The 27,814-nt window shown below is 41.5% G+C and overlaps 1 protein-coding gene across 1 annotated transcript; it reads right to left on the reverse strand.

The window, feature by feature from the left end:
* Positions 1 to 1,188: 1,188 nt before the first annotated feature.
* Positions 1,189 to 27,814, reverse strand: LOC119953218 (RNA-binding protein MEX3B-like). Its single transcript, XM_038777243.1, is given in 4 exon segments — positions 1,189 to 3,126; positions 27,074 to 27,264; positions 27,266 to 27,326; positions 27,329 to 27,814. Coding segments are annotated over 4 exon segments (1,776 nt in total). The 5' UTR covers positions 27,591 to 27,814; the 3' UTR covers positions 1,189 to 1,864.

Genomic DNA, 27,814 nt, shown 5'->3' on the forward strand with positions numbered 1-27,814 from the left:
GTACTGTTGATAAAACAAAATAATGTTTGTAATAACAAATGAGACAACAGCCTGATCTGTGCATGATAACCCAAATTTGTAATTCAGTGAACATTGTGACAATACAAAATTAAGGCATTACAGAAGATCAAATTATAAAATTGTTCTGTCCCAATGTATAAAACACAGATATTTGGGTGGGAGGAGGAATTGATTTGATGCACTTCAAATTTGTGCATTATTCAAAACTCAACATTTGGTCTTTTCATATTATAGATTACATCAGCAAATATATAAAAGTTGCTAGTTTGAAGCTCATGCCAATCACAGTCACTAAAGACTGTACAGCAATCTTGTAAGTTCAAGACATCAAGAAAATCATCAGTACTTCATCGATCTCTGCTTCTTAACGCCAGGATGTGGCACTTACCTTGACATTTAACAAAACAACATCCTTCACATCTGGACACGACTCCACATTAATACTTATGCAAACACCTTTTGTGCAAATTAAACACCAGCAGGATTTTAACATTAAGGTATTAAACTACTTGAAAAACAAAGACAGACTTTGTATGACTGAATATTATTCTAAAAGCAAATATCTGAACATTTGACACCAAAAAGTGTCAAACAAAGCTCAATTTGTTTTGAATAATGTTTAATTATAGAGGATAGTGTACACAAGTACTTTCAGTAATCTTTTCCTCAGGCTATGGGCAATAAAGAAAGTTGCGAGTGAGACTCGCATTATGTTAATTTACTTTGTTTACTGAGATTTTAAATATTGATGTTTGTTCATTCACACCAACGTACAGCGTAAAGTGGAGTTGAGATCTCAATCACATCAGCCATGGTCGGACCAAATGTCGGAGCAGGCTCGAGGGGTCAAATGGTCTACTCCCGCTCTTAATTAGTATGTCTGCATGAATAGCAGTGTCAATTCTAATAGTTTCCCCCTCAATAATGTTCACAATGTAGCTGAAGACTGTTTTAAAAAAATAATACGGCGCAAGGTTTGAGAAGATTTAATTTATAAAGATTTTAGCAGTCACTTGGCTTGGATAGGGCTGCTCCATTTTTCCAAGAATCTTCACATTCTTATTTAAAATTGAGAGCTTACTTGTTGTTACAGATTTCAAATGGCAACTTTTCTTTGTGCCCCTATCAAATGGTCACACAACAAAATGTTTTTTATTCCACACAACATACTGTAAAAAGTTTTTATTAAGAAGGTTTAAGTCAAAAAATAAAACTCTTAATACAATTTCATACCGTCAAGTCAGTTCAGCAAATATATATCAGTACTTTAGCCATATAAGGTTAAAGGTCCATTATCTTAAAATAAAATATATTTAGTTTTTAAAATTTATTCAAATAAAGTACATTTTCAGTCCTATAAATTCCCTACATATACATAGTAAGAGGTAAACAAATGATAAAACTTGAATATTTAGTAATCTGTACTGGTGCTGTCACAATTAAACTCTGGTGTTATAAAACATACAACCACTCGGCTTTTCTCAGCTATGTGTTCAAGATATATTCTATGCATTAAAAAATAAAATGCTAGGTAGAAATTTTAAAAACTCATATCTGCAAAGTGCGGCGGACCTTTCCTTTATTTAAATCTAACTGAATACTGTCATAGTAACTTTGACAAGCAGTACACAATCAGCACATGTGGTTACAACTGCTCAACAATATCTAACTTATTCCAAAATTGCCAATGATGACTGGGTTAAAATTAAAGCTAATTTGTAAACATCTCCTCTAGGAAATATAGTCTTCCAGTCGAAATAAAATAAGGTTTGTCTAGGGTATATTGTACAGCGGTTATTCTGTTCTTTGTGTTGCCTGCAGTACTTGCTAGGACATGATGCCGCTAAGAAAATATACGAATGGCCTGTGATGCTGGTTTTTGGCAGACAGGGCACTTGGGCTCGGCTTTCTCACATATGCGGTTGGCACACTCCATGCAGAAGTAATTGTGACCACAAGGAACAAGTGCTGCAATCACTTCGCTCTCACGGCAAACTACACAGTCACGGTTGTTTTTCTGCCTGCTTTCAGAACCACTAGAGTCTGTGGGAGAGCCAGATGTTGCTGAGGTACTCCCTGGGAGTGAAGATGATGAATAGCCTGGGCTGTTGGAAAAGGCAGACAGGGATGTCTGGTTAGGTAGCCACGCTAAATTAGCTAAAGGGTCACTTTGCACACGCCTAGCCAGCGGATGATCAAGGGCACTACCGTCAGAAATGGTGGGTGATACACGGAGAGCGGAAGAACCACTAATGCTGTTAGTGCGTCTTTGGACAGTTGAGCTACCATTGAAGGCTTGAATAGGATTGCCAGGCTCAAATGGAGACCATATCATGCTGTGAGGCCCACTAAGACAATCAATTGCTGGATACTCCAAGCCCACATCACGCTCATCTGAATTGACAGAGGTAAGTGATTCCCCAAATGTGAAGCCACCACTGCCTGTACTGAATGGACTTGTTGGACTGGTATCTGCTAATCTATTGCTGTAATAGGAATCAGTGGAGGTACTTCCTAAAGAACTTAGGCTGTCATTTCGAAAGCTAGCAGCAGGTCTGCGGGCTGGATTTGGGGCCTTGGACCATAGGCTTCCAGTAGTGCCGATGCCATCTAAGCTTACATCAGTTCCATTGGAGTGAAAGTCATTGTCTGCAGTTAAGTCGATGAGCACTCCAGTTCTCATTGAAATATGAGCCTCAATTTCTTCTCTGGCCCGATCCACATTTTCTGGCATGCCTGTGACCTCAAAGACTGGTTCTTTGTCACGGCTTGGAGTGACTATGTATGTATGAGTTGTTTGTTGAATTCGTTTTATGGTAGCTCCTTTGGGTCCTACGACAAGCCCCACCACACGATAAGGCACACGCACCTGGATTGTTGTCTGCCCTGGCAAGTTTGGAGGTCCTGCCACAGCTCCTGCCAGTCCATTTGTTTTGTTGCGAGATGCTCGGATCATTGAGAAATGTTCAGCTGCAGAAAGAATCTCTCTTTTGGCCATGGCTACATCCTCCTTTCTCCCAGTGACAATAAATACAGGTTCTTCACCTCGAACAGGGGTCTTTATGTAAGTGTTTGTCTTTGCTCGAAGGGCTTTAATTTTGCAACCTTTGAAGAGAAAAAAAATGTTAAACAAGTTTTTAAAATACTGCCTTTATTGAAACATTTTCAAAAATTGGCAGTTGCTGGTGTAATTTGCAAAGTGTCATATGTTGAGCAAACAATAAAGACCAATGCATTTTTAAGGGCGCTTGACAAAGATGGCATGAAACTCCTCAGTTTTGTGGAACTGAAGAAATGCTGTCTTATAAACATGTTCATTAATACATTTAAAGCTGCAATGTCCTGTACCTTAAGAAAAATATTGCACAAAACTTCACTATACATATATATGAGATTTCAGTTTTAACATATGTTGTCATGAGCAGGAGATGAAACATTTCCAACAGGAGCACTATCTTGGGATCGCATTACCCAAAGCATATGCATAAAGAAACAACTGCGTGAAACCATGATCAGAATTTAAGAGGCAAGCTTGCAAATACAGTGATTTGTGTGTTCGTATCTTGATTTAAAACAAATGCTTTTCTAAACACAAGCATTAAAACAAATTGTAAAGATATAACCTATTGCCTGGCCATCCCGCACTATTGAAGATGTAGTTTTAAAAATCAAATTAGGATTCTGTTTTACAACATTGACAATATTGTACAAGTACAAACTGGATGCATATTTAGGCTGTTGGTTAAACACTTAATTCAACTGATTTAAAAAATGGAATCAGAATAATCTGGAGTCGTAATTTCTATGTATGAGACAAGACATTCAGAGAACTAGTATCAAATAACGATGTAATCTGTTGGGGAAATATAGATTTCCAGTAGCTGCACAGCTACAATATTTCAAACCAAACCACAAATTGAAAAAGTGAAACGGTTTACACTTTACTGCAGCACTACAGTAGAAATTGCTCCTCTGAAGATGAGGTAACGACATTGGAGTAGAGTACATGGTGCTTTAATTTGTGACTAGTTGACAGTGTGTGTGTGTGTGTGTGTGTGTGTGTGTCTAGTTGACACTGGTGTGTGTGTGTGTCTAGTTGACACTGGTGTGTGTGACTGACTAGTTGGCACTGTGTGTATGCGCGTGTGTTTGTGTGACTAGTTGTCAGTGTGTGTATGGGGGGGGGGGGGGGGGGGGAGAAGAGATATGGATGCGGTTTTTGGCATTGTGAATAAAAAACAATTCTCTCCTTCACACTGACATTAGGATTTACGTGAACAGTACAGAAGAAATTAACCCTTAAAGTTTGTCACCATACATGATGTAGAATAAATATAGTAGCATCTTTAGCAATCATGATACCACAAAAGATGTAGTCTGTATTCTGATAAGGAAACAGATTGACAACCTAATTGTCTGAATAGAATCTGAACATCGTGCTACAGGGATATACAATATTACACCAATACATGAAGAATATGAGATTTGAAACAAACGTGAAATGTATCCTAGCTGGTAGTACATCACCAAGGGTGTTTGCATCATGTTGCATTTAAAGGTCACTACCAACATTTAGTAATACTAGGTCTCTATTGAATTGCTCAGGTACCCCGGAATCAGAGTGTGGATTCGAACTTTTATGACAGCATCATCACACAACAGTGCTTTATTTTTCATTCTAGTGCAGAAAATTTACTTGAGTAATATTTCACAACAATCAAGATCAGGGAACATTAACTATCACACTCTGACCCAGGAGTATATAACAAACCCTCTGTCAATGGTACGAAGTCTTCATCCAAAACACAATTAATTCAGAATTTCAGCTCAATGGTTTCAACTATATAAAAATGCTGAGGAAAATTAACTTGTTCTGTTGAGTTCCATGGAAGCATATTGAAAATACTTTGTCAAAGTAGTTTAAAGTCTTAAAGGCGGAGGGGGAAGCAGAGTTTAGGAATGGATTTCTAGACCATAAGACATAGGAGTGGAAGTAAGGCCATTCGGCCCATCGAGTCCACTCCGCCATTCAATCATGGCTGATGGGCATTTCAACTCCACCTACCAGCATTCTCCCCGTAGCCCTTAATTCCTCGCGACATCAAGAATTTATCTATCTCTGCCTTGAAGCCATTTAGCGTCCCGGCCTCCACTGCACTCCACGGCAATGAATTCCACAGGCCCACCACACGCTAGCTGAAGAAATGTCTCCGCATTTCTGTTCTGAATTTACCCTCTAATTCTAAGGCTGTGCCCACGGGTCCTCGTCTCCTCGCCTAACGGAAACAGTTTCTTTGTGTCCACCCTTTCTAAGCCATGTATTATCTTGTAAGTTTCTATTACATCTCCCCTTAACCTTCTAAACTCCAATGAATACAATCCCAGGATCCTCAGCCGTTCATCATATGTTAGACCCGCCATTCCAGGGATCATCCGTGTGAATCTCCGCTGGACACGCTCCAGTGCCAGTATGTCCTTCCTGAGATGTGGGGCCCAAAACTGGACACAGTACTCCAAATGGGGCCTGACCAGAGCCTTATAAAGGCTCAGTAGCACATCGCTGCTTTTATATTCCAACCCTCTTGAGATAAATGACAACATTGCATTCGCTTTCTTAATCACGGATTCAACCTGCATGTTTACCTTTAGGGAATCCTCGACTAGCACTCCCAGATCCCTTTGTACTTTGGCATTATGAATTTTCTCACCGTTTAGAAAGTAGTCTATGCTTGGATTCTTTTTTCCAAAGTGCAAGACCTCACATTTTCTCACGTTGAATTGCATCAGCCATTTAACGTGAGAGCTAACGAGACAGCTAACACCACTTGGGAGTGTTGACCACAGAGTGGTCATGGAAGGTTGCTCCATTAACACGTCGTAAGTCAGGAATTTGGTGAAGTGGGAATTCCTTTGGCAAATATTTCTCAAACTAAATTGTGTTAATATTTAGAATTTGACGTAGAACTTTAAAAATGGTAAAAGAAACTGCAAGCTAATTCAGGCAACTAGTTTAACAGAAACTGCCCATCAGTGGCACAAGTCAGTTAATCAGCTGAAAGCAGTTGCCCGAGTAGGTGTTATATATGGTGGCAGGAAGCTGAATTCATGAAATGAAAATTGCTTATTGTCAAAAGTAGGCTTCAAATGAAGTTACTGTGAAAAGCCCCTAGTTGCCACATTCCGGCACCTGTTCGGGAAGGCGGGTACGGGAATTGAACCGTGCTGCTGACCGGCTTTAATGAAAGCCAGCTATTTAGCCCTGTACTAAACCAGAATTCAAAGTTGTAACTTGGGTTTGAATTAAACTGTACTGTGGTTCTAAGTAAACAATATTGCTGTCGCACAGTAGTCATGAAAGAGTGCTTTGTTAACAGAGTGGCAAAGTTGGGAATTCAATGCTGAGGAAGGAGGTGTTGCTTATTTTTTTTAACTCCAATATGCTGAGTGTCTTTCCTTTGTCTGCAAGCCAAGGAACTGTAATTATATATTACATCACTAAATTAGTAATAATAGTAATATTAACCAACTAGAAAATTATGAAAATAATCAATGAAAATTAACTTAGAAAATAAATAAGGTTAGGTAAATATGAGAGGTGATGAACACATGAAAGTTTGTGGAGCACTCTGATCCCTGATATGCAGCTCAGGGATTGATGAGAAAGTGGGACTTGACATAGAATAGGATGCGAGGAGAATTTTGGATGAAGGCAAAATGAATCTGTCTAGGTGAGAGTAGGAATAATCATGTTTAGATATGACAAAAGCTGAGTATTTCTAAAGAAAATGGGTGAAGCAAAGGAGTCCGATGTTGTTAGAGATGAAAAAATGGTGGCTGAGAGGATTAGAAGCTTCGCTGAAGGTCAAATCGTAAGCAGAGGCTGAAAACCCATCTGATTCTCTCCAGACAATGACCGAGAAGGGATAGAGTGTGGCAGAAGTCCAAAACAATGGCTTCACTCTTCCCAGTGTTTAATTAGTGGAAATGGCAGTTTATCCAAAACAGGGTATCAGACATCAGTTGGACAACGCAGAGGCAGTTGGCAATGAAGTCAAGTTGGATTTCTCTCTTGTACAGGGTGGTGGACAATTAGAGAAGAATGAGGCTTGATGGCATCTGATGCGGTCCAGTATGATCCTTAGTAGATGACTAACCCAGTTACATACATAATTTATACCTGCAATTTCCTACTGTGGGATCTTGATGTTTGGAAAGAGATGCTGCCAATGATGTTCCTCATCGAATAAGTCTTCAATCAGAATGCGAGAAATGCTGGTATTGTGACAATATTAAGTGCATATATGAAATGGTCAGACACAGCAGCAACAATGCAGATAAATTAGAAGTGATGCATTTTGGTGGGGGGGGGGGGGGGGGGGGGGAGAGAAGGAGAATATGAATGAAATAGCACAACTTTAAATGGGGTGCAGGACCAGATGCCTGGGTGTGCGAGTGTACATAAATCTTTGACGGTGAGAGGACAAGTTGAGACGACCATTTAAAAATGCATGTGGGCTCCTTATTTTTGTACTATATTTCAAGATTAATAAAACTAAGAACTTTATGCTAGACCTTTAAAGAACATGGGTTAGTTCTCAGTTAGTGTGTTCAATTTTGGACACCACACTAGAATGGTATCAGGAATGAGGGACTTCAATTATATGGAGAAACTGGAACGGCTACGGTTGTTATCCTTAGTGCAAAGGTTTGACAGGGTTCAAAATCATGAATGCTTTTGAAAGAAAGTATGATCAATTTCAGATGGATCAGAGGTGACATGAGGAAACTTTTGTTTCTTTTTACACAGCAAGTTGTGATCATGAACACACTGTTTAGAAGGGTGGTACATTCAATAGTGATATCCAAGAGAATTGGACAAACATTTGGAGGAAATGTAACGGTCAAGCAGGAACAAAGAGTGGGATTAATTCAGGTCTTAGGTCCACCAGACACTCAATGGGCCGGAGGTACACCATTCTATAATTGCACGGTGTAACCTAGGCTTCATAGCAAACTGGGACCAAAGAGGTTTGGCCATTCCTGTTGTAAAATGACTCAAGTCAATATATCAATACAGTTTAAATGGATGGAAACTTATTTCCCCCCCTTTTAAAAAAAATCAAACGCCGCCAAGGTATTGTTGATGTTTCTGCAACTAGATGACCTACATTTAATTACTTATTTTAATGAACATTTCCATTATACGCTATTACAAATGGCTAATAAGTCTCGTCTCAGTAGCACCCTGCCTCTTCCATATTGGGCTACATTATACAATGAATGTGCAGACATGAAAAAAAAAAATGAGCATTCTATTAGCTCAAATGCATAATTTTCCATAGGATCAGAGTTGCTTACTGTGACCCCATTTTTTCTTCTCAAATGAAAACAATGAATATATCCATGGAAAACATCAGCACAATAGCCTCCTATTTACAGATTTTAAATTGGAAAGCAACAGCCAAATACTTAGGCTGGTCGATATGAATAAATGTATGAGTGAATACTTTCTCATGCTGGAGGATGGCATCAGGTTGAAGTTAAGGAATAACAGTATTGACAACAGAGCACTTTCTTACTTTGGCACCCATCAAAAATAAAGCACATCCAAGTGTTTTAACTGCATTTCTTTACTTCAAGTTCTTTTTTTTTTAAAGATTTCACATCAGCTGTCCACCAAGTGCTCATTTAATGCCAGTGGCAGTTTTGTGCTGGGTGCCCTTTTCCCCTCAAAGATACAAACTAGAAGGGCAGCACGGTGGCACAGTGGTTAGCACTGCTGACTCACGACGCCGAGGTTCCAGGTTCGATCCTGGCTCTGGGTCACTGTCTGTGTGGAGTTTGCACATTCTCCCCGTGTTTGCGTGGGTTTCGCCCCCACAACCCAAACATGTGCAGGCTAAATTGCCCCTTAATTGGAAAAAAATGAATTGGTAATCGAAATTTATTTAAAAAAAGATACAAACGAAAGAAACCCAAATTCATTGCATTGAACAATTGAATTCCCAAGGATCACTTTGCCTAAGTTGGTGGCATTCTATTTAAGGATTGCAACACAATTCTAGTCTCAAGTTCTAGTCTGTGCAATGCCAAAGGAGACTGGAGGTATTTTTGTTGTTGTCGTTCTCATCTAATAGTTCAGATATAGTTGAAATATAAAGTTCCTACAACAGTTTTCATAAAATCAGATTGATCACAGGAGGCATTCAGCCATTTGTGTCAGTGTCAGGTCTTTGCAAGAGCACCTTAACTAGACTTACTACCCTGCCCATTCCCCATAGCCCGACAAATGTTCTTTCAGGTAATTCCCTTTTGAAAGCCACAATTGCCTCTGCCTCCCAACACACTCCCAGTGCATCTGATCATAGGCACTTGCTGCATCAACACTTCTCATCTTTCATCTTAAATTGCTGCCCTCTGGCTTAAGTAGAATATGCTGTGTTTTGGCCCAAATGCCTCCATAAATGATAGTTTCTCACTAACGAACATTACTTCACTAATTTCACCCTGCATTCCCACAGTCAGCAGCTTTAAATCCAAACAGCACCCTACTGGCAATTTACAGTCCATTCTAATGGGGTCCTTCAAGTCTCAGCTCCTTGTTCACTGTGTTCTGTGAAATTCCTGTGTTAACAGTATCCTTTCCAATTGTCCACCAAACTGCGACATTTAAAGCTGGCAAACAACATGAAAACTGATTTAGCAAATACAAAGTAATAATAATAATCTTCATTAATGCCACAAGTAGGCTTACATTAACACCACAATGAAGGTACTGTGAAAATCCACTAGTCACCACATTACGGTGCCTGTTCGGAGGGAGAATTCAGAATGAACAATTCACCCAACAAGCCCGTCTTTCGGGACTTGTGGGAGGAAACCGGAGCGCCGGAGGAAACCCATGCAGACTCATGGAGAACGTCCAGGCTCTGCAGTGACCCAAACCGGGAATCAATCCCATATCCCTGGTGCTGTGAAGCAATAGTGCTAGCCACTGTGCTACCATGCTGCCCGGTCTGGTACAAAGAAAGATACAGAGCAGAAACAGGCCCTTTGGCATTCCAAGTCTGCGTCGACATTGCTGCCAGTCTAACCTAAATTCATTTCCATTTCTGGGGCCTGTATCCCTCTATTCCCATGCTATTCGTGCATTTGTCAAGATGCCCTTTAAATGTCACTGTTGTACCTGCTTCCACCACCTCCTCCGGCAGAGAGTTCCAGGCACCCACTATTCTGTGTAAAAAAAAACTTCCCTCGCACATCTCCTCTAAACTTTGCCTGTGCACCTTAAATTATGTCCCCAAGTAATTGAATTTTCCACCCTGTAAATATGAATCTAAATTTTCTTTATATCCCAATCAATATTCTAGAACTTATATTTTACTTGCCCAACAGCCGAATTTTAATCCCTCTTGTGTAAATGCAGCATATATGGAACTGTAGAAGTTTATAATTTACTTACCATTTTATTAGCATAAATGATCCTCGGCTGAAACAAAGTGAGCTGAATAAAACTAGGTAATTTCTTCAGGTATTACAGCATTACAATGCACAAGTGGGTGTGACTGTATTGACATTGTCGTGTAAAACAAGAATGCCAGAAGCTTCCCGAGATAAAAAAATGTTTATTCTGTAGATACACAACTTCTGATGGAACCGGAATTTTAAAATGGTGGGTTTTGTATTCAAGGTGATGGATGGATGGCATTAAAAATTGGCAGTAATGGAAGCATTGTTTCCGATGTTCTCGCCCAGTGGCATCAGTCAACCTCCTGCAGTGCAAAGTTCTCAGTCCTAGTCAGCTAGGACCTCTTCACCACACTGCACTTTGAGTCGACACCATCTACCTCAAATTCCCTTTAAATAATGTCTGGCAGACAACACTATGTCTCTATTTTCACATTTCAGTGCTTCATTGCTGGAGCATTGCTCAATCAATCTCATTTGTCAATATTGCTAAACAGGTTTCACTTTTGTAAAACAGCAGAGTGGTTAGCAGTTGCTTCACAGCGCCAGGGTCCCAGGTTCGATTCCCGGCTTAGGTCGCTGTCTGTGCAGAGTCTGCACAATCACTCCGTGGCTGCGTGGGTTTCCTCCGGGCGCTCCGGTTTCCTGCCACAAGTCCCAAAAGACATGCTGTTAGGTAATTTGGACATTTGAATTTTCCCTCTGTGTACCCGAACTGACGCCGGAGTATTGCGACTAGGGGATTTCCACAGTAACTTCATTGCAGTGTTAATGTAAGCCTACTTGTGACAATGAAATTATTAATAATTGGACCTTTTTAATATCTCTCAATGGACTAGATCCTCGTGAATGTATGCATATCTACACAAGAGTGGAAACTCCAGCAAAAACTCCCAACTGTTGTTGCTGAGTGATCAGAATAAAGAGAAGGGCAGCATGATAGCAGGGGGGGCAACACGGCAGCAGTGGTTAGCACTGTTGCTTCACAGCTCCAGGGTCCCAGGTTTGATTCCTTGGTCACTGTCTGTGCGGCATCTGCACATTCTCCCTGTGTCTGAGTGGGTTTCCTCTGGGTGCTCCAGTTTCCTCCCACAGTACAAAGATGTGCTGGTTAGGTGGATTGGCCATGATAAATTGCCCTTAAATGTCCAAAAAAGGTTGCGTTGGGTGGAGTTACTGGGATTGAGTGGAGGTGTGGGCTTAAGTGAGGTACTCTTTCCAAGGGCATGTGCAGACGCGATGGGCCGAATGGCCTTCTTCTGCACTGTAAACTCTATGATGATTCAAAATCAGTGGACACAGACAGAAAGACCCCATATACAAATCTCAACTACTAGATGCATCTTTGAGCTAGTCTGCCACCATATTGTACAAGTGTGGTCTTGCAGCATGCCCTCATCTCTTCTGAAAGCGCTGACTCCAAGATATAACCCCATAGCTACTGAGTCCATTTGGTACTTCAGTTGGAAGCCTAGCCACTAAATGGACTATTCTGCCACCAGAAGTACTGCAGATCAGGCAGATTTTATGCATCACAATTTTCTCACAAAAACACTTTCCTGCAGGAAGCAACAATTTCACAGGCAGAAATTGTCGGATTTTTCTGTCCACTAGTCCTGAAAGCACTGATGCAAATGCTTAAAACACCCCCTATCTTTCCTTCCGTTGCAGGCAAGGTTGAGATCAACTGAGTCAGCAGGTTAGGGAAACTGGACCCTTCCTGCCTGCCTTACATAAATGCACTGAACCAAAGCAGCCCAGTGTTTTTTTTTAAAGTACTGTTCTCAAAGACATTAAGGCTCTTGTTGCTATTACGATTCAGATTCGGCTGCTTGCTCATTAGGAATTTAACAGTGCACCACTGAATCTTTAAAAGGAAACGACTCATTTGGGCAAGACTAAAATTTGCACTATACTGCAAATATCTGAGACACGCCATGTGGACAACATGAATTCGGCTCAAAGTAAAAGGATACTAAACAGAAAATATTTACACTTTTGGCACGAGTCCCTCGCTCCAAAGTTATATATAACTATGGATCCATTTACTCTGTCTCAAACACATTGAATTCCAACGTCAGAGGGTCTCCCTAACATCATTAATGTATGGTTTACTGTTCACACACACACACACGAAAAATTATGGGTAGTTTTCTACTGCGACTTGACCACTAACAACTGGGCCAGGCTAGTCCAAACCTACCTGAGGAACAGCCAAAAGACTGACACTTACCAGCATTGTCTAAAATTAAACGTGTGAAAGTAAAGGATGGGATTTTAAATCATAAATGCTGATTATAGTACTACTGTAGAGGCAGCCCAAGTGCCTACCAACAGCTGCACGATTACTTCAACACAACTTCCATCAAAATCAAAGCATTACCGAATCAAAACAGAAAATGCTGGAGAAACTCAGCAGGTCATTACCAAATCAAACTTGATCACTATAAATTAATGTGTTAAAATGTACTTCAAATGAAAAACATTAACATAACTCACTGGCATAAACTCCCCATCATTACATCTTTAAGTACATATTAAAGTATTTTATGCTGCATAGCACTGATAATGAAACTCATAAAATAAGCAGGACTTCAGCATCTTAAACTCAAATTCAATTGTCTGCTCAATTTCAAGTCAACTTCAAATTGTGCAATTCCACAAATGTCACAGCTGCCATTAGAAACACTCAAAATGGCAAAAGGCTCCTAAAAAAAAGGGGATAAAACATTTATGGGTTTATCTTAATTTATGATGAAAATCCACTGAATCTTAACTGAGCAGTCTGTAGCAGCATTAATGTACAAATGTTCTGCTTAAAGCTATACCAAATAGAATTTCTAGAGTTTTCCTCAGCTATAATTAAAAAGACGTGCACAGATGCTAACATTTTTAAAATTAGTAAACTGAGCTTCACAGACTTTACTCTGCTGTTTAAAAGACATCTGAAATGTTTCAGCTATGAACTTTTCAGCTTTCACTTTCTGCAAATTGTCTCCCGCTTAATATTTCTCAGGTTGCACCATTTCTATCTTTACCTGTAATCTCTGACTAACTACCATCTCCACCAAACAAGTTAACTTTGCACTCTCGCTATACTTAAAAGCTCAAATGTACTTGTCAACTGACTAGTGTGGCGGATACTGCCAAATACACCTGGGCCACCGTAATATAGAGCATCACTCCATCACCCTGAGTGTCATAGAATTTACAGTGCAGGAAGCCAATCGGCCCATTGAGTCTGCACCAGCTCTTGGAAAGAGCACCCTACTTAAGCCCAAGCCTCTACCCGAGACCCTGGAGCTGTGAAACAACTGTGCTAACCACTGTGCTGCCGTAAACTAAAACGGTTTGTATCACCATTTTGCTGGAGCAGGAAACAACTCAACCGTTGCACACTAAAAATTCATGAATGTGATCAAGATAATTTAGAGTTGTTGCCTTCCAAGAACCACCAGCTTTCCCTCCATCTCATTCTCTGTAGTTTCTTTACCGTCTTCATGCTCATCATTGGCCAGGTGAAGAGGGCAGCTGAGGCCACAGTTTTACATATCAGCCAAAAGACAGCACCGTTGACCATGCAGTACTAGTGTCAGCCTGGATTATGTTGCTCAAGTCTCTGGAATGGGAATCTTGTGGGCACCCAAAAGCTTCAGGCAAGTGTGCTACCACTGAGTAAAGGGTAAGAACAGTATTGAACAGCATGAGACTTTTTTTATGGGATGTAAACATCACTGGCAAGGCCAGCATTTTACTCCCATCCCTAATTTCCCTTAAACTGTGTGTTTTGCCATGCCACTTCAGAGGGCAGGTCAATCACATTTCTATGGGTCTGGAGTCACGTAGGCCAGACCAGGCTGCCGATCTCCTTCCAAAAAGGACATTGGTGAATCAATGACAATCAAATCATTTCAGATCACCATTTCTGAGACTCACTTTATCATTCCAGATTCATTAATTAAGTTCAGATTTTATCAGCTGTCATGGTGGGATTCGAGAGAATCAGCTTGAGCATCTAGATTGAGTCCAGTGACATTGTCACAATACCCCCATCTCTCCACTGAAGATGTGACGTTGAATGGTCAGCATTTGGTTGTATGATAATTGAGAGAGCGTGACTTTGAATTTGAAACTTTGCAGTGTACAAGCTCATGTTACATCATTATTTTCTCTATTCGCCCCATATCAACGCCCTAAACAATACAACCACCTACTAAAAGGCCACAGAACTTAATCACTGCAAAGGGAGGAAATCAAATAAAAACAATATTGAAAGGACACGGTAGTTTTATTAGCAGTGATGACACAGCCTTTGATCGAATAAGTTGGGATGATGACATTACAAAATATGCAAGTTAGCTAGCTCACTATTATCATTGCCTCATGGTGATTGCAAACTAATATGATTCCTTGATCATACCCAGGAGTGTCCACCACTGTCTAAAAGGAAGACATTAATCTGCAAAATTCAAGGCAGAAATATACCAGAGGGCATCTCCAATCCCAATGTGGTAGCGTTAACTGGAAACTAGAAACATATTTTCTTTTAAATAAAATCTTTTAAATTAACCATTGCCGACCGTGTTGACTATTCAGGTAACTGAGGATATAATGATTTACTGAAAATCAAAATGCAATCCATTTGAAACAAATTTTAAACTAATACTTTAAAATGGTGCACCCTGTTTAATTTTGATTGGAAGAATGCTCCAAAACACTCCACTTCCCCAAATTGCATCACCAGTTTTGTGCCTTCTATATTTAGATTTCCATGTGCAATGTGTTTCCTCCCCCCACAAAAAAAAATTCAGGTGAAGAAAAATTAGGTATACTTACATGTTAGGCTATATAATATATGTTTAATAACTTGCTTTCATACATATCAAAGCTATTATTCAGCTGCCAGCTATTTTCAAGTAGTATCAGTTTTTGGTAGTTTCCCCACAATAACTCATGAACTCAACAAAATCCAAAAATAAAAAGTATATCATGCTTCATCAAGTCTAACACTGCGAGCAGATGTTTTTCAATTAAGATTTTAAATTAGGAGTTAGATGATGCTAAAGAGTTCCATCAATAGAAATGTGTCATCTCAATTAGAGGTAAATTATTTCTGAATTCATTGCAATTAATCTTTCTTTAATGCACTCAATGCATTAAAGTTTTTATTTTAAAACTTAACCAAGACATTTATTTCAACAATTGTATTATGAGGGTGGTGGCAGCAGAAACAGTCGATGATTTCAAAAGGAAATAAATCTGCAGGGCTATGGGGATCAAGCTGGGGAGTGGGACACAATGAGTGCATTGCTCCTCGGAGAGCCAGCATGGACTTGATGGGCCATATGGCCTCCCTCAGTGCTTTATGACTATGAATATTTGTAATATATTACATACAAATCTTTTTTATAAACGTGTTTCTCAATGCAAAGTTAATGTCATTGATGTCACTTGATGTCATTTGTAATGGCCGTGCAGTAAAATCCATTTTACATACCCCCTCGGTTATCAAGAACATCTAGCCATTGGACAGATGCAATATAAAGCTTTCCTTCTGCTCTTCCCCAAAAAATGTACTTCCAATTCAACCAAAAACACATACTTATTCTTTCTAACATGAGCGACGATTCCACTTCATCAACAGCCACCTTTGGCAGCATAATTTTATGATATACTGCTCAGCCATTACAAATGAAATCCAGTCTTCCCAAACTAATTTTCTACAAGAATCTTACTGCTTCCACCTCACAAAAAATACTTTCAATTAGTCTTGGCTGAAATCACATTCAGGTTTTAAAGGTAAAAGGATAAATACTCTAAACCTCTCAGAAATACCAGAATTTTGAAATGCCAGCTCACTGTCAATGAAAATACACCTAGAGTTCTATATTTCACATTTTATCAAAACTACCATACCCAACAGACAAGACAAAGTTCTACTGTGTTCATTTAAAATAATTACCACTGCAATACTGCCTTTCCCATATTGAAAGCTGCATGCATTTCAGTGTAGTAAAGATATTTGTGAGCTGAGTTACAGTAACACTAGCATAACAACATGACTCTTTAATGATGTCTTAAGTGTAATAAAGTATCCAAAACACTTTACAGAGGCAAAAAAAACCCACCCAAGTAATAATAGGAGAAATACCATTAGGTGCTGATCAATTCATGACGGTCTAGGTTGTTGGCCAAAGGCAAGGTGAAACAGGAAAGATTGTCTTACACTGTTGAATGAAAGACACAGGAAAATTGAAGGTTTTTGGAAAAGCACATAGAGCAGTGACAGCGGGAGACTCAGCTATGTGATGCAGAGGGGAAACGGAAACAGCCAAAAGAATGCAAAAATAATGTGAAAGAGGTCAGGAGGGACAAGACAAGACAATGGAAGTACATGAAGGCAGCAATTTTGAAATTGATGCACTATATAATGAAGAAATTGATGAAGCTGGGAAGAACAGGGTGATTGTGGAGCAGGACAAAGGTATTTTGGTCAGGCTGCAACTTGCTAAATTTGGAATTCAGAAGTTTGTTCTAAAGTAATTGAATGTAGGGGAAATCAAAGCAGAATAAAATAGAAATGGAAAAATATGGTCAGTCGTGTGGGGTTTACACATTCTCCCCGTGTTTGCTTGGGTTTCACCCCACAACTCGAAAGATGTGCAGGCTAGGTGGATTGGCCACGCTAAATTGCCCCTTAATTGGAGAAAATGAATTGGGTACTCTAAATTTATTCAAAAAACAAGAAATGGAAATATACTCATTCTAATTATGGCAAAGCAGCCATTAAGGAACACAGAACTTATTTTTAAATTACCTGAAAACCAAAATGTTCCCTAATCCAACTGAAGAAATTGTGATGTATAAATCCCCGCCATACCCATTTATAGTTAGCCAAAACTAGGTTCAAACACATATTAAAGAGTAAACAATGATGCTTCCTGTGGTTGAACAGCCTGCTTGCTGTCTCTGAAAAAAATCACATGGGCACTGTGCAGCACACAAGCTTTGGCAGATATATTGCTGCAGGTAGGCATATCAGAAGGTAGGAATATCAGAAGGGATTGTTAGAAAATGGCAAAAGTATAAATTCCATCCCCTTAAATAAGAGTTGCAATACTAAGTATCCATCAGATTGTACTTTTGGCCTTCCTGTTAATTTTGATGACGAGCTGCCCATATAATTAAACTTTGCAAAAAGAATTTCCTACAATTCCAATTGAATGGTTAGCTATATTGACATATGCAGTATGTACAACTTTTAACCATTAGAACGCTGTGGTGTCAGGGCAGCATGGTGGCACAGTGGTTAGCATAGCTGCCTCACAACGCCAAGGATCCTGGTTCAATCCTGGCCCTGGGTCACTGTCCTTGTGGAGTTTGCACATTCTCCCAGTGTCTGTGTGGATCTCACCTCCACAACACAAAGATGAGCAGGGTCGGTGGATTGGCCACTCTAAATTGCCCCTTAATTGGAAAAAAATAGAAAACTGTGGTGTCCACAAAATGTCTTTGTTGTGCAACAGTAGATAATGTTTTGGATTCATGGAACATGGAAGGCTGCTGAAGTAGGGACATGAGAAAATTAAACATTGAATGGATGCAGAGCAGAGGTCCAGAGAGACCCCCCCTAATAACATGCCTTAAATACATTTCCAAATATGAAACTCCAACTGCATTAGTATACCGTAATCGTCTTACCTTAGTTATTGGATAAGACTGTCAATTTGGTACATTTATTGATCATATTTAAGGGGTATCTTGACAAATACATGAATAGGATGGCAATAGAGGGATATGGACCCAGGAAGTGTAGAAGATTTTAGTTTAGACGGGAGGCATGGTCAGCACAGGCTTGGGAGGGCCCAAGGGCCTGTTCCTGTGCTGTACTTTTCTGTTCTTGGTTTGTATATATTTTGCTATTTTGTGCAGTTTCCAGACCCCAAGTTGAAACTGCCTAAAAGTCAACAGGTGAACACTGATCAAGTTGCAGACTGGTGTTCCAACTGAGTGTGTCATCCAGCCCTCTCGAACAGATTTTTGATTCAGTAGAATGCAACAGATGCTGTGACACAGATAATTCAGTTCTTTTAGTGGTTGTAACTTTAGGCAGTTTGGTGCTGTGTAACCAGACCCAGTGATGTCGAATAAAACAATTAACTCCTAAAATCTTGAGATTATATTCACTGCCAATTTCAGGAAAGTCACATTTCTAGTCGGCACATTTAACTAGTGACCCGCTAGTTAAACTGTTCTTTCACATGGTAATCATGTATTTTGATCTGTTACAAATAGGCATTTTCTTTTAATGCTGTGAATCAATATTGTCAACAATTTACTTTTATCTGTTTATATTAAGAATTAAGACAAATCTGAATTTCTATTTTCTAAGTTGCTTTTTGGCCAAGATCACAACATGCAGCTTGCATTCTAGAATTGCTTACTAACAACCGCACAATGTCAATGTTGACTCGAATGGCAAGTACTGTTCAAACCAGAGATCTAAACTGCTTAATTAAAAGAGGTGCATTTGTAACAGCCAGTGTCGTAATCTAACTGGTACTCAGTTATAATGCTCCGGAGACAAATGTTGGACAACTTTAAATGTGGAAAATAAACAAACCGACAAACCTGTCAGCTGACCAGCACAGAGAGTTTTAAGCTATTAGCTATCCTTTCATTTTGCAAAAAGACCCCCAAAGCAGTTAAGCACTGCTTGGTATAGAATTGACAGAGGGTTACAGGTTAGATCTCCAGTAGGGATGCATGTGGCAGAAATGCTAGTTACCCCAAGTTTCACGCAGGACTTTGGACAGCTTTGCGCAAGTCAAGGAAACACAGCCGGAGTGAGACATATCCAGAGTGGGAATTTGGAACTTGGTAATTTGGTGCAGTGAGGTAATTCGGTGCAAAGTGGGAGAAGGTGCTTTTTCCCTACTGTTTTGTTCTCTCTTTTTCTTCTAGCCTGTAACTTTTAATCTGCAGGGAGAGAATTAGAGAGCATCTGAGAACCTGTAAATGTAAGTGATTTTTAATACCGTTTCAAATCGTGTGGGGGGTACAACTGAAGTGACATCACAGTAAAGTGACCTGATTGGCTGGTGGGGAAGCTACACTAAATTAAAAAAATTAAGCATTGTTAAACTAATTAAACATAACTACTTAATTATAATTCAGAGGGGTATCTAAGCCAGAGATCGGAGGGTACTGTATTTAGCTTTCACATTTATAGTAGAAATCTAGTGCTAGGAAACATATAGCTAACAGTAACTTTTTTTTCCTAACTTTTAAATTTAATTTACTAATTAATTGACACAATGTCAATTAGAGGGGTGTAGTGCTTTGACTGTGAGATGTGGGAGGTCCGGGAGGCTTCCAGCATCCCGGATGGCTTCCAGCATCCCGGATGGCTTCATCTGCAGAAAGTGCACCCAACTGGAGCTCCTCTCAGACCGCATGGTTCAGTTGGAGCAGCAGTTGGATGCACGTAGGAGCATGCAGGTGGCAGAAAGCCGCATAGATAGCAGTTATATAAATGTGGCCACACCCAAGGTGCAGGCAGAGAAATGGGTGACCACCAGAAAAGGCAGGCAGTCAGTACAGGAATCCCGTGGTTGTCCACCTCTCGAACAGGTATACCCCTTTGGAGACTGTCGGGGGGTGGGGGGGGGGGGGGGGGGGGGGGGGTGATAGCCTATCAGGGGAAAACATCAGCAGCCGGAGCAGTGGCACCACGGCTGGCTCGGATGTTCAGAAGGGAGGTTCAAAGCACGGAAGAGCAATAGTCATAGGGGACTCTATAGTCAGGGGCACATATAGGCGTTTCAGTGGACATGAGAGACTCCAGGATGGTATGTTGCCTCCCTGGTGCCAGGGTCCAGGATGTCTCCAAACGGGTAGCGGGCATCCTGAAGGGAGAGGGTAAACAGGCAGAGGTCGTTGTACATATTGGTACTAACGACATAGGCGGGAAGGGGCATGAGGTCCTGCAGCAGGAGTTCAGGGAGCTAGGCAGAAAGTTAAAAGACAGGACCTCTAGGGTTGTAATCTCGGGATTACTCCTTGTGCCACGTGCCAATGAGGCTAGAAATAGGAAGATAGAGCAGCTAAACACATGGCTAAACAGCTGGTGTAGAAGGGAGGGTTTCCGTTATCTGGACCACTAGGAGCTCTTCCGGGGCAGGTGTGACCTGTATAAGGACGGGTTGCATCTAAACTGGAGGGGCATAAATATCCTGGCCGCGAGGTTTGCTAGTGTCACACAGGGGGGTTTAAACTAGTATGGCAGGGGGGTGGGCACCGGAGCAATAGACCAGAAGGTGAAAGCATTGAGGGAGAACTAGGGAATAGGGCCAGCATGGCTGTGAGGCAGAGCAGACAGGGAGATGTTGCTGAACACAGCGGAACGGGTGGCCTGAAGTACATATGTTTTAATGCAATAAGTATTACGGGTAAGGCAGATGAATTTAGAGCTTGGATTAGTACTTGGAACTATGATGATGTTGCCATTACAGAGACCTGGTTGAGGAAAGGACAGGAGTGGCAGCTAAACGTTCCAGGGTTTAGATGTTTCAGGCAGGATAGAGGGGGAGTTGCGCTACTAGTTAGGGAGAATATCACAGCTGTACTACGGGAGGACACCTCAGAGGGCAGTGAGGCTATATGGGTAGAGATCAGGAATAAGAAGGGTCACAATGTTGGGGGTTTATTACAGGCCTCCCAACAGCCAGCGGGAGATAGAGGAGCAGATAGGTAGACAGATTTTGGAAAAGAGTAAAAGCAACAAGGTTGTTGTGATGGGAGACTTCAACTTCCCCAATATTGACTGGGACTCACTTAGTGCTAGGGACTTAGACGGGGCAGAGTTTGTAAGGAGCATCCAGGAGGGTTTCTTAAAATAATATGTAGACAGTATAACTAGGGAAGGGGCTGTACTGGATCTGATATTGGGGAATGAGCCCGGCCAGGTGGTAGAAGTTTCAGTAGGGGAGCATTTCGGGAACAGTGACCACAATTCAGTAAGTTTTAAAGTGCTGGTGGATAAGGATAAGAGTGGTCCTAGGGTGAATGTACTAAATTGGGGGAAGACTAATTATAACAATATTAGGCAGGAACTGAAGAACCTAAATTGGGGGCGGATGTTTGAGGGTAAATCAACATCTGACATGTGGGAGGCTTTCAAGAGTCAGTTGAAAGGAATTCAACCAGCATGTTCCTGTGAGGAAAGAGGACAAATACGGCAAATTTCGGGAACCTTGAATAACGAGAGACATTGTAGGCCTCGCCAAAAAAAAAAGAAAGAGGCATTTGTCAGGGTTAGAAGGCTGGGAACAGACGAAGCCTGTGTGGAATATAAGGAAAGTAGGAAGGAACTTAAGCAAGGTGTCAGGAGGGCTAGAAGGGGTCACGAAAAGTCATTGGCAAATAGGGTTAAGGACAATCCCAAGGCTTTTTACACGTACATAAAAAGCAAGAGGGTAGCCAGGGAAAGGGTTGGCCCACTGAAGGATAGGCAAGGGAATCTTATGTGTGGAGCCAAAGGAAATGGGCGAGGTACTAAGTGAATACTTTGCATCAGTATTCACCAAAGATAAGGAATTGGTGGATGTTGAGTCTGGAGAAGGGTGTGTAGATAGCCTGGGTCACATTGAGATCCAAAACGATGAGGTGTTGGGCACCTTGAAAAATATTAAGTCCCCAGGGCCTGATGGGATCTACCCCAGAATACTGAAGGAGGCTAGAGAGGAAATTGCTGAGGCGTTGACAAAAATCTTTGGATCCTCACTGTCTTCAGGTGATGTCCCGGAGGACTGGAGAATAACCAATGTTGTTCCTTTGTTTAAGAAGGGTAGCAAGGATAATCCAGGGAACTACAGGTCGGTGAGCCTCACGTCAGTGGTAGGGAAATTACTGGAGAGAATTCTTCGAGACAGGATCTACTCCCATTTGGAAGCAAATGGACGTATTAGTGAGAGGCAGCATGGTTTTGTGAAGGGGAGGTCGTGTCTCACTAACTTGACAAGAGTTTTTCGAAGAGGTCACAAAGATGATTGATGCAGGTAGGGCAGTGGATGTTGTCTATATGGACTTAAGGCCTTTGACATAGTCCCTCTATTATGGTAGACTGGTACAAAAGATGAAGTCACACGGGATCAGGGGTGAGCTGACAAGGTGGATACAGAACTGGCTAGGTCATAGAAGGCAGAGAGCAGCAATGGAAGGGTGCTTTTCTAATTGGAGGGCTGTGACTAGTGGTGTTCCGCAGGGATCAGTGCTGGGACCTTTGCTGTTCGTAGTATATATAAATGATTTGGGGCAGCACGGTGGCCTAGTGGTTAGCACAACCGCCTCACGGCGCTGAGGTCCCAGGTTCGATCCCGGCTCTGGGTCACTGTCCGTGTGGAGTTTGCACATTCTCCCCGTGTCTGCGTGGGTTTCGCCCCCACAACCCAAAAATGTGCAGAGTAGGTGGATTGGCCACACTAAATTGCCCCTTAATTGGAAAAAATAATTGGGTAATCTAAATTTTTTTTTAAAAATGATTTGGAGGAAAATGTAACTGGTCTGATTAGTACGTTTGCAGACGACACGAAGGTTGGTGGAATTGTGGATAGCGATGAGGACTGTCAGAGGATACAGCAGGATTTAGATCGTTTGGAGACTTGGGCGGAGAGATGGCAGATGGAGTTTAATCCGGACAAATGTGAGGTAATGCATTTTGGAAGGTCTAATACAGATTGGGAATATACAGCGAATGGTCGAACCCTCAAGAGTATTGAAAGTCAGAGAAATCTAGGTGTATAGGTCCACAGGTCACTGAAAGGGACAACACAGGTGGAGAAGGTAGTCATGAAGGCATACGGCATGCTTGCCTTCATTGGCCGGGGCACTGAGTATAAGAATTGGCAAGTCATGTTGCAACTGTATAGAACCTTAGTTAGGCCACACTTGGAGTATAGCGTTCAATTCTGGTCGTCACACTACCAGAAGGATGTGGAGGTTTTAGAGAGGGTGCAGAAGAGATTTACCAGGATGTTGCTTGGTATGGAGGGCATTAGCTATGAGGAGCGGTTGAATAAACTCGGTTTGTTCTCACTGGAACGACAGAGGTTGAGGGGCGACCTGATAGAGGTCTACAAAATTGAGGGGCATAGACAGTGTGGATAGTCAGAGGCTTTATCCCAGGGTAGAGGAGTCAATTACTAGGGGGCATAGGTTTAAGGTGCGAGGGGCAAGGTTTAGAGTAGATGTACGAGGCAAGTTTTTTTTTTTTACACAGAGGGTAGCGGGTGCCTGGAACTCGCTGCCGGAGGACGTGGTGGAAGCAGGGACGATAGTGACATTTATGGGGCATCTTGACAAATACATGACTAGGATGGGAATAGAGGGATACGGATCCAGGAAGTGTAGAAGACTGTAGTTTAGTCGGGCAACATGGTCGGCACGGGCTTGGAGGGCCGAAGGGCCTGTTCCAGTGCTGTACTGTTCTTTGTTCGGAGTGATTTGTGTGAAGAGAAGAACATAGAACCAGTCACCATTCAGTGAATCCTGCTGGATATTCCATTAAGGGAGGCTAGACAATCAAACGATCTTTCCTCTCTAGAGAAATAACCCCCTGACACTCACCGTCTGCCTTGTATACATCCACTTGGATGGAATACCAGAGGGAACCTTAGAACTGTATCACTTTCAAGGAAACAGCAAGAAAAATTGGATGGGGAGCAGAAATTATTTACAACAGCATTTTGTGATCCTTTTCCTCTTTCCTCACAGATTTATTTTTACATTTTGTATAAAATGAAAAACAGCACGCAAAAAATGTCATTATATGTAAGAAACACAAAACTGCAGCCCATGCAGCAGTATTTTCTGCATAAACAGCTATTTGTTTTACGAATATCAAGGATAATCCAACGGCAAGTAGTTTTGAGAGAATATATATGTCTCAATTTTCAAACAATCGTCTGTTTTTCAAGGTTTTCTCAGGTTTTATACATCAACTGTAGCCAAACTAATTGCAGTTCTCGGCTCTGAAATTGTAACAGACCCAAGTAACTCTAACCTTCCCCCCCCCCCCCATTGGAAGCCTTGTTTATAAGACATGAAGCTGCCAATCTAATGATTTCTGAAGTAAATGTGTAATTAGCATAAAATGATGGAAATAAGGTTAAAAAAAATAAAATTGTGAAATTATAGAACAAAAATTCCAAAAAATGTATTAGCACAGCTGACCGGAGCATTAACTAGAGGGTGGTACATTTGCGTGTGAAATCCTATACAAGGTCAAGCTAGCTTTCTCAAGAGATCACCAAGATCAGAAATAAAGCCATTACTCACCTGGTGAGGGTTGTATGACCAGGGTGAAAGTTACCCACCATCTCAGCCAGGTTTACCAGTGACGGTTGTAGGTTTAAAATAGTGTACTTACTCTTGCAACAAGTAAATAATTTTAAACAAATTTATTTAATCACTCAAAGCCAAAGTGACGTAACTGGTTCAAGCGAGATGACACAAAATTCAGTTTCTGGAAATCGCTCAACATGCTGGCATGCACTGCATATGAAAGTGCTTCATCTAAGTAAATACAAGTGTGAAAACAAAAGCAATTACTGCGGATGCTCCAAACTGAAACAAAAAATACTAGACAATTCCAGCAGGTCTGACAGCAGCTGTAGAGAGAGAAAGGAGCTAACGTTGAGTCTGGTTGACTCTGTCAAAGCAAGTGTGAAAACGTTAAACTATCTATTTGGTAAGCGGTCCCAAAATCTATTGAGCCCACATGACAATTGTCTCGGGTTCCCACACTTGATTACTACTTATGACCCTGACAGTGTATGCACAAGCATCAAGTGACGGCCTATCAAGCTTAAATGTGATTACCCTTTAATGAAACAGCCCAATAGCTCAGTCTAGTCTCAACAATGAAACGCCCAGCTCCTTGCATGAGGCATCCAATGGGTGTCAATCAGATTCCAATAAAAGTTACTAGATTCAAAAAGAAGGGGATGGACGAGGAAAGGGATGGGAAAATGTAAATTAAAACTTGCAAGAAAGTAACTCAGCACTTTCCAACAGTGTTCAAGATTCTATACTATTATATTGCTTTAGTAGTCTTTAAAGAGACTTCAAAAATGACTATGCCAGTATAATTCATTAGCAAAAATGCAGTGTTAAGAACTTGTTAATGTGAATATTTTCTACAAAATCTAGTTTAAATATTTCACTCATCCTACATTTAAAGAATAAATATATTTTACTTTCTGAAAATAAAGATTCAATACATTAATGAACATTTCCACTGTGCAGTGTAATGCTAAACTAACAAGTTATTTCAACTCTACATAACAAAATCACATTAAGTTAGCATTGACCAAATACAACTGCAATGTACATTAAATACTCAAAATTCGGCAAAGGCTCAGCAAGAACCATACTTTGACAAAAAGCTTTAGTAAGCATTTAAATTGTAATAAATGTTCAACTGCCTCAATTTTGCTATCTAGAGGAATTTTGGAAACTAATCTATTCAAATTATGGCAATATTTCCAGCTCTAGAAACAAAAAAAACGTGAAACTGTTAAATCAATCCCAGACTCCCAGCCCTACAGCCTATGATGTCAGCATATAAATCAGAGCATGGTTTGATTCCTGAACAAAGGAAACAATGAACCAGTGAAAAATCTGGCCTCCATTTACTTAAAAATGGTCACCACCTTCAATTCCAACACAATAACTTACACTTTTTTGCTCACATAACAGCACTGAAACAAAATGTTGTGTTTGATGGGAATTTTCAGTTCAATCTTACAACGTTCAGTTCCACTCAGGGTTGGATTCAGAATAACCATCCACCAAGCTTGGGTGTGTATTGGGGATATATAAATAAATAAAACAAGAAGAAAAACGGAACGGTCCCACATTCCAAATGAATAATTTTCTCAATATAAAGAAGCATTTAGGTAAAACAATATTTTGTGAGCAGATTGCGATTGACAAAGAAATTCACCGTTTCTATCGGATGGGGATTTCCTGATGAAACGCTCCATCTGCGGTACTTCATCCATACAAGTCCTGCCCCCAAAAAAAGCTATTTTTGCCCCCCTTTCGCGCCACCCCACACAAAGAAACGGCATCAAAGCCGACTAGAGTCTGGACACCTCCCAACATTTGTAAAATAAAAAATAAGCATCGTAAACTCTCAGCTCCTGTGCAGTCAATCGATCCATACCGCTACAATACACACTTTTGGGAGGTTTAACCCTGATATTGAAAGCATCGTTTGGAACGACACAATAACAAGACAATGTGCCTTCCACATCCCAACATACACATTCTACACAATACACCTCATACATAAGAATACGTTTTGGCCGCTCTAGGATTTTTCTTTTGCATTCTAGCCTGTGTTTTACGAAGTTTCCTTCTCAATTTAAATGCATATTTTAAGGCTTTCCATTGCACATTGCCAGCTTGTCTTTTGTGCTACTGCTGCTTAAAACTATTTGCATCTCCCTTTGGAGTTTGCAAAACTTTCCTTTTTAAGTGTTTTTGTTTTGTCGCTTTCTCAATGCGCGTCTCTTTTTACCTTGCCTTCCAACGATCTCGGCCACATGTTCGGAGCTGGGCACCGGCACACACTCGGTCATGTTGACGCTCTTCCTGCGGCCGGGGTCCCCGGGCATGGTGAACAGCGGGGGAGGCGGCGCCACCAGCGGCGGGTGGAAGAGCGAGGCGGCCGAGTGCGGCAGCCCGGCGAGCCCATTCATGCCATTCTCATCCTCCACTTCCTCCTCCTCCTCCTCCTCCTCGTCCTCCTCCTCCGCCACCACCACCACCACGCCACCGGCACCCATTCCTCCCCCTCCTGCTCCACCTCCCCCCTCGCCCAAGAGGCCGTCTCCTTCCTCCCCCAGTCCCAAGATGGAGAGATGATCCAAGGCGAGCCGCAAGGATTTCTGCTCCTCTTCCGACCCGGCGGCGGTCCCACCAGCACCGACGACCAGAGCCGAGCCGGCACCGCCGCCACCACTCACACTCTCCCCGCCGCCGTTACCGCCAGAGTCGCTGACAGGCTCCATCTCGGAGAACATGGAGCCTGGCATCCCGCGGCCGCCCGGCCGGCTGGCTCTCGGTGCGCGAGAGTCCGGGCTCGCGCTCTCTCTCTCCTCCCCCACCCCGAGCTGACTGGCTGGCTTGGCGCGCACGCGCGCTCTCGGCTTTCTTCTCCTCCCCCGCCCCGCCGGGGCTCGCGCTCTCTTCACTTGCCCGCGCCTTCCTTCCAAGCCCCGGCTCGCGCTCTCCCTTTGTCTCGGCCTCGCGCGTGCGC

Source organism: Scyliorhinus canicula, chromosome 18 (assembly GCF_902713615.1).
Source record: "Scyliorhinus canicula chromosome 18, sScyCan1.1, whole genome shotgun sequence".
Lineage (NCBI taxonomy): Eukaryota > Metazoa > Chordata > Chondrichthyes > Carcharhiniformes > Scyliorhinidae > Scyliorhinus > Scyliorhinus canicula.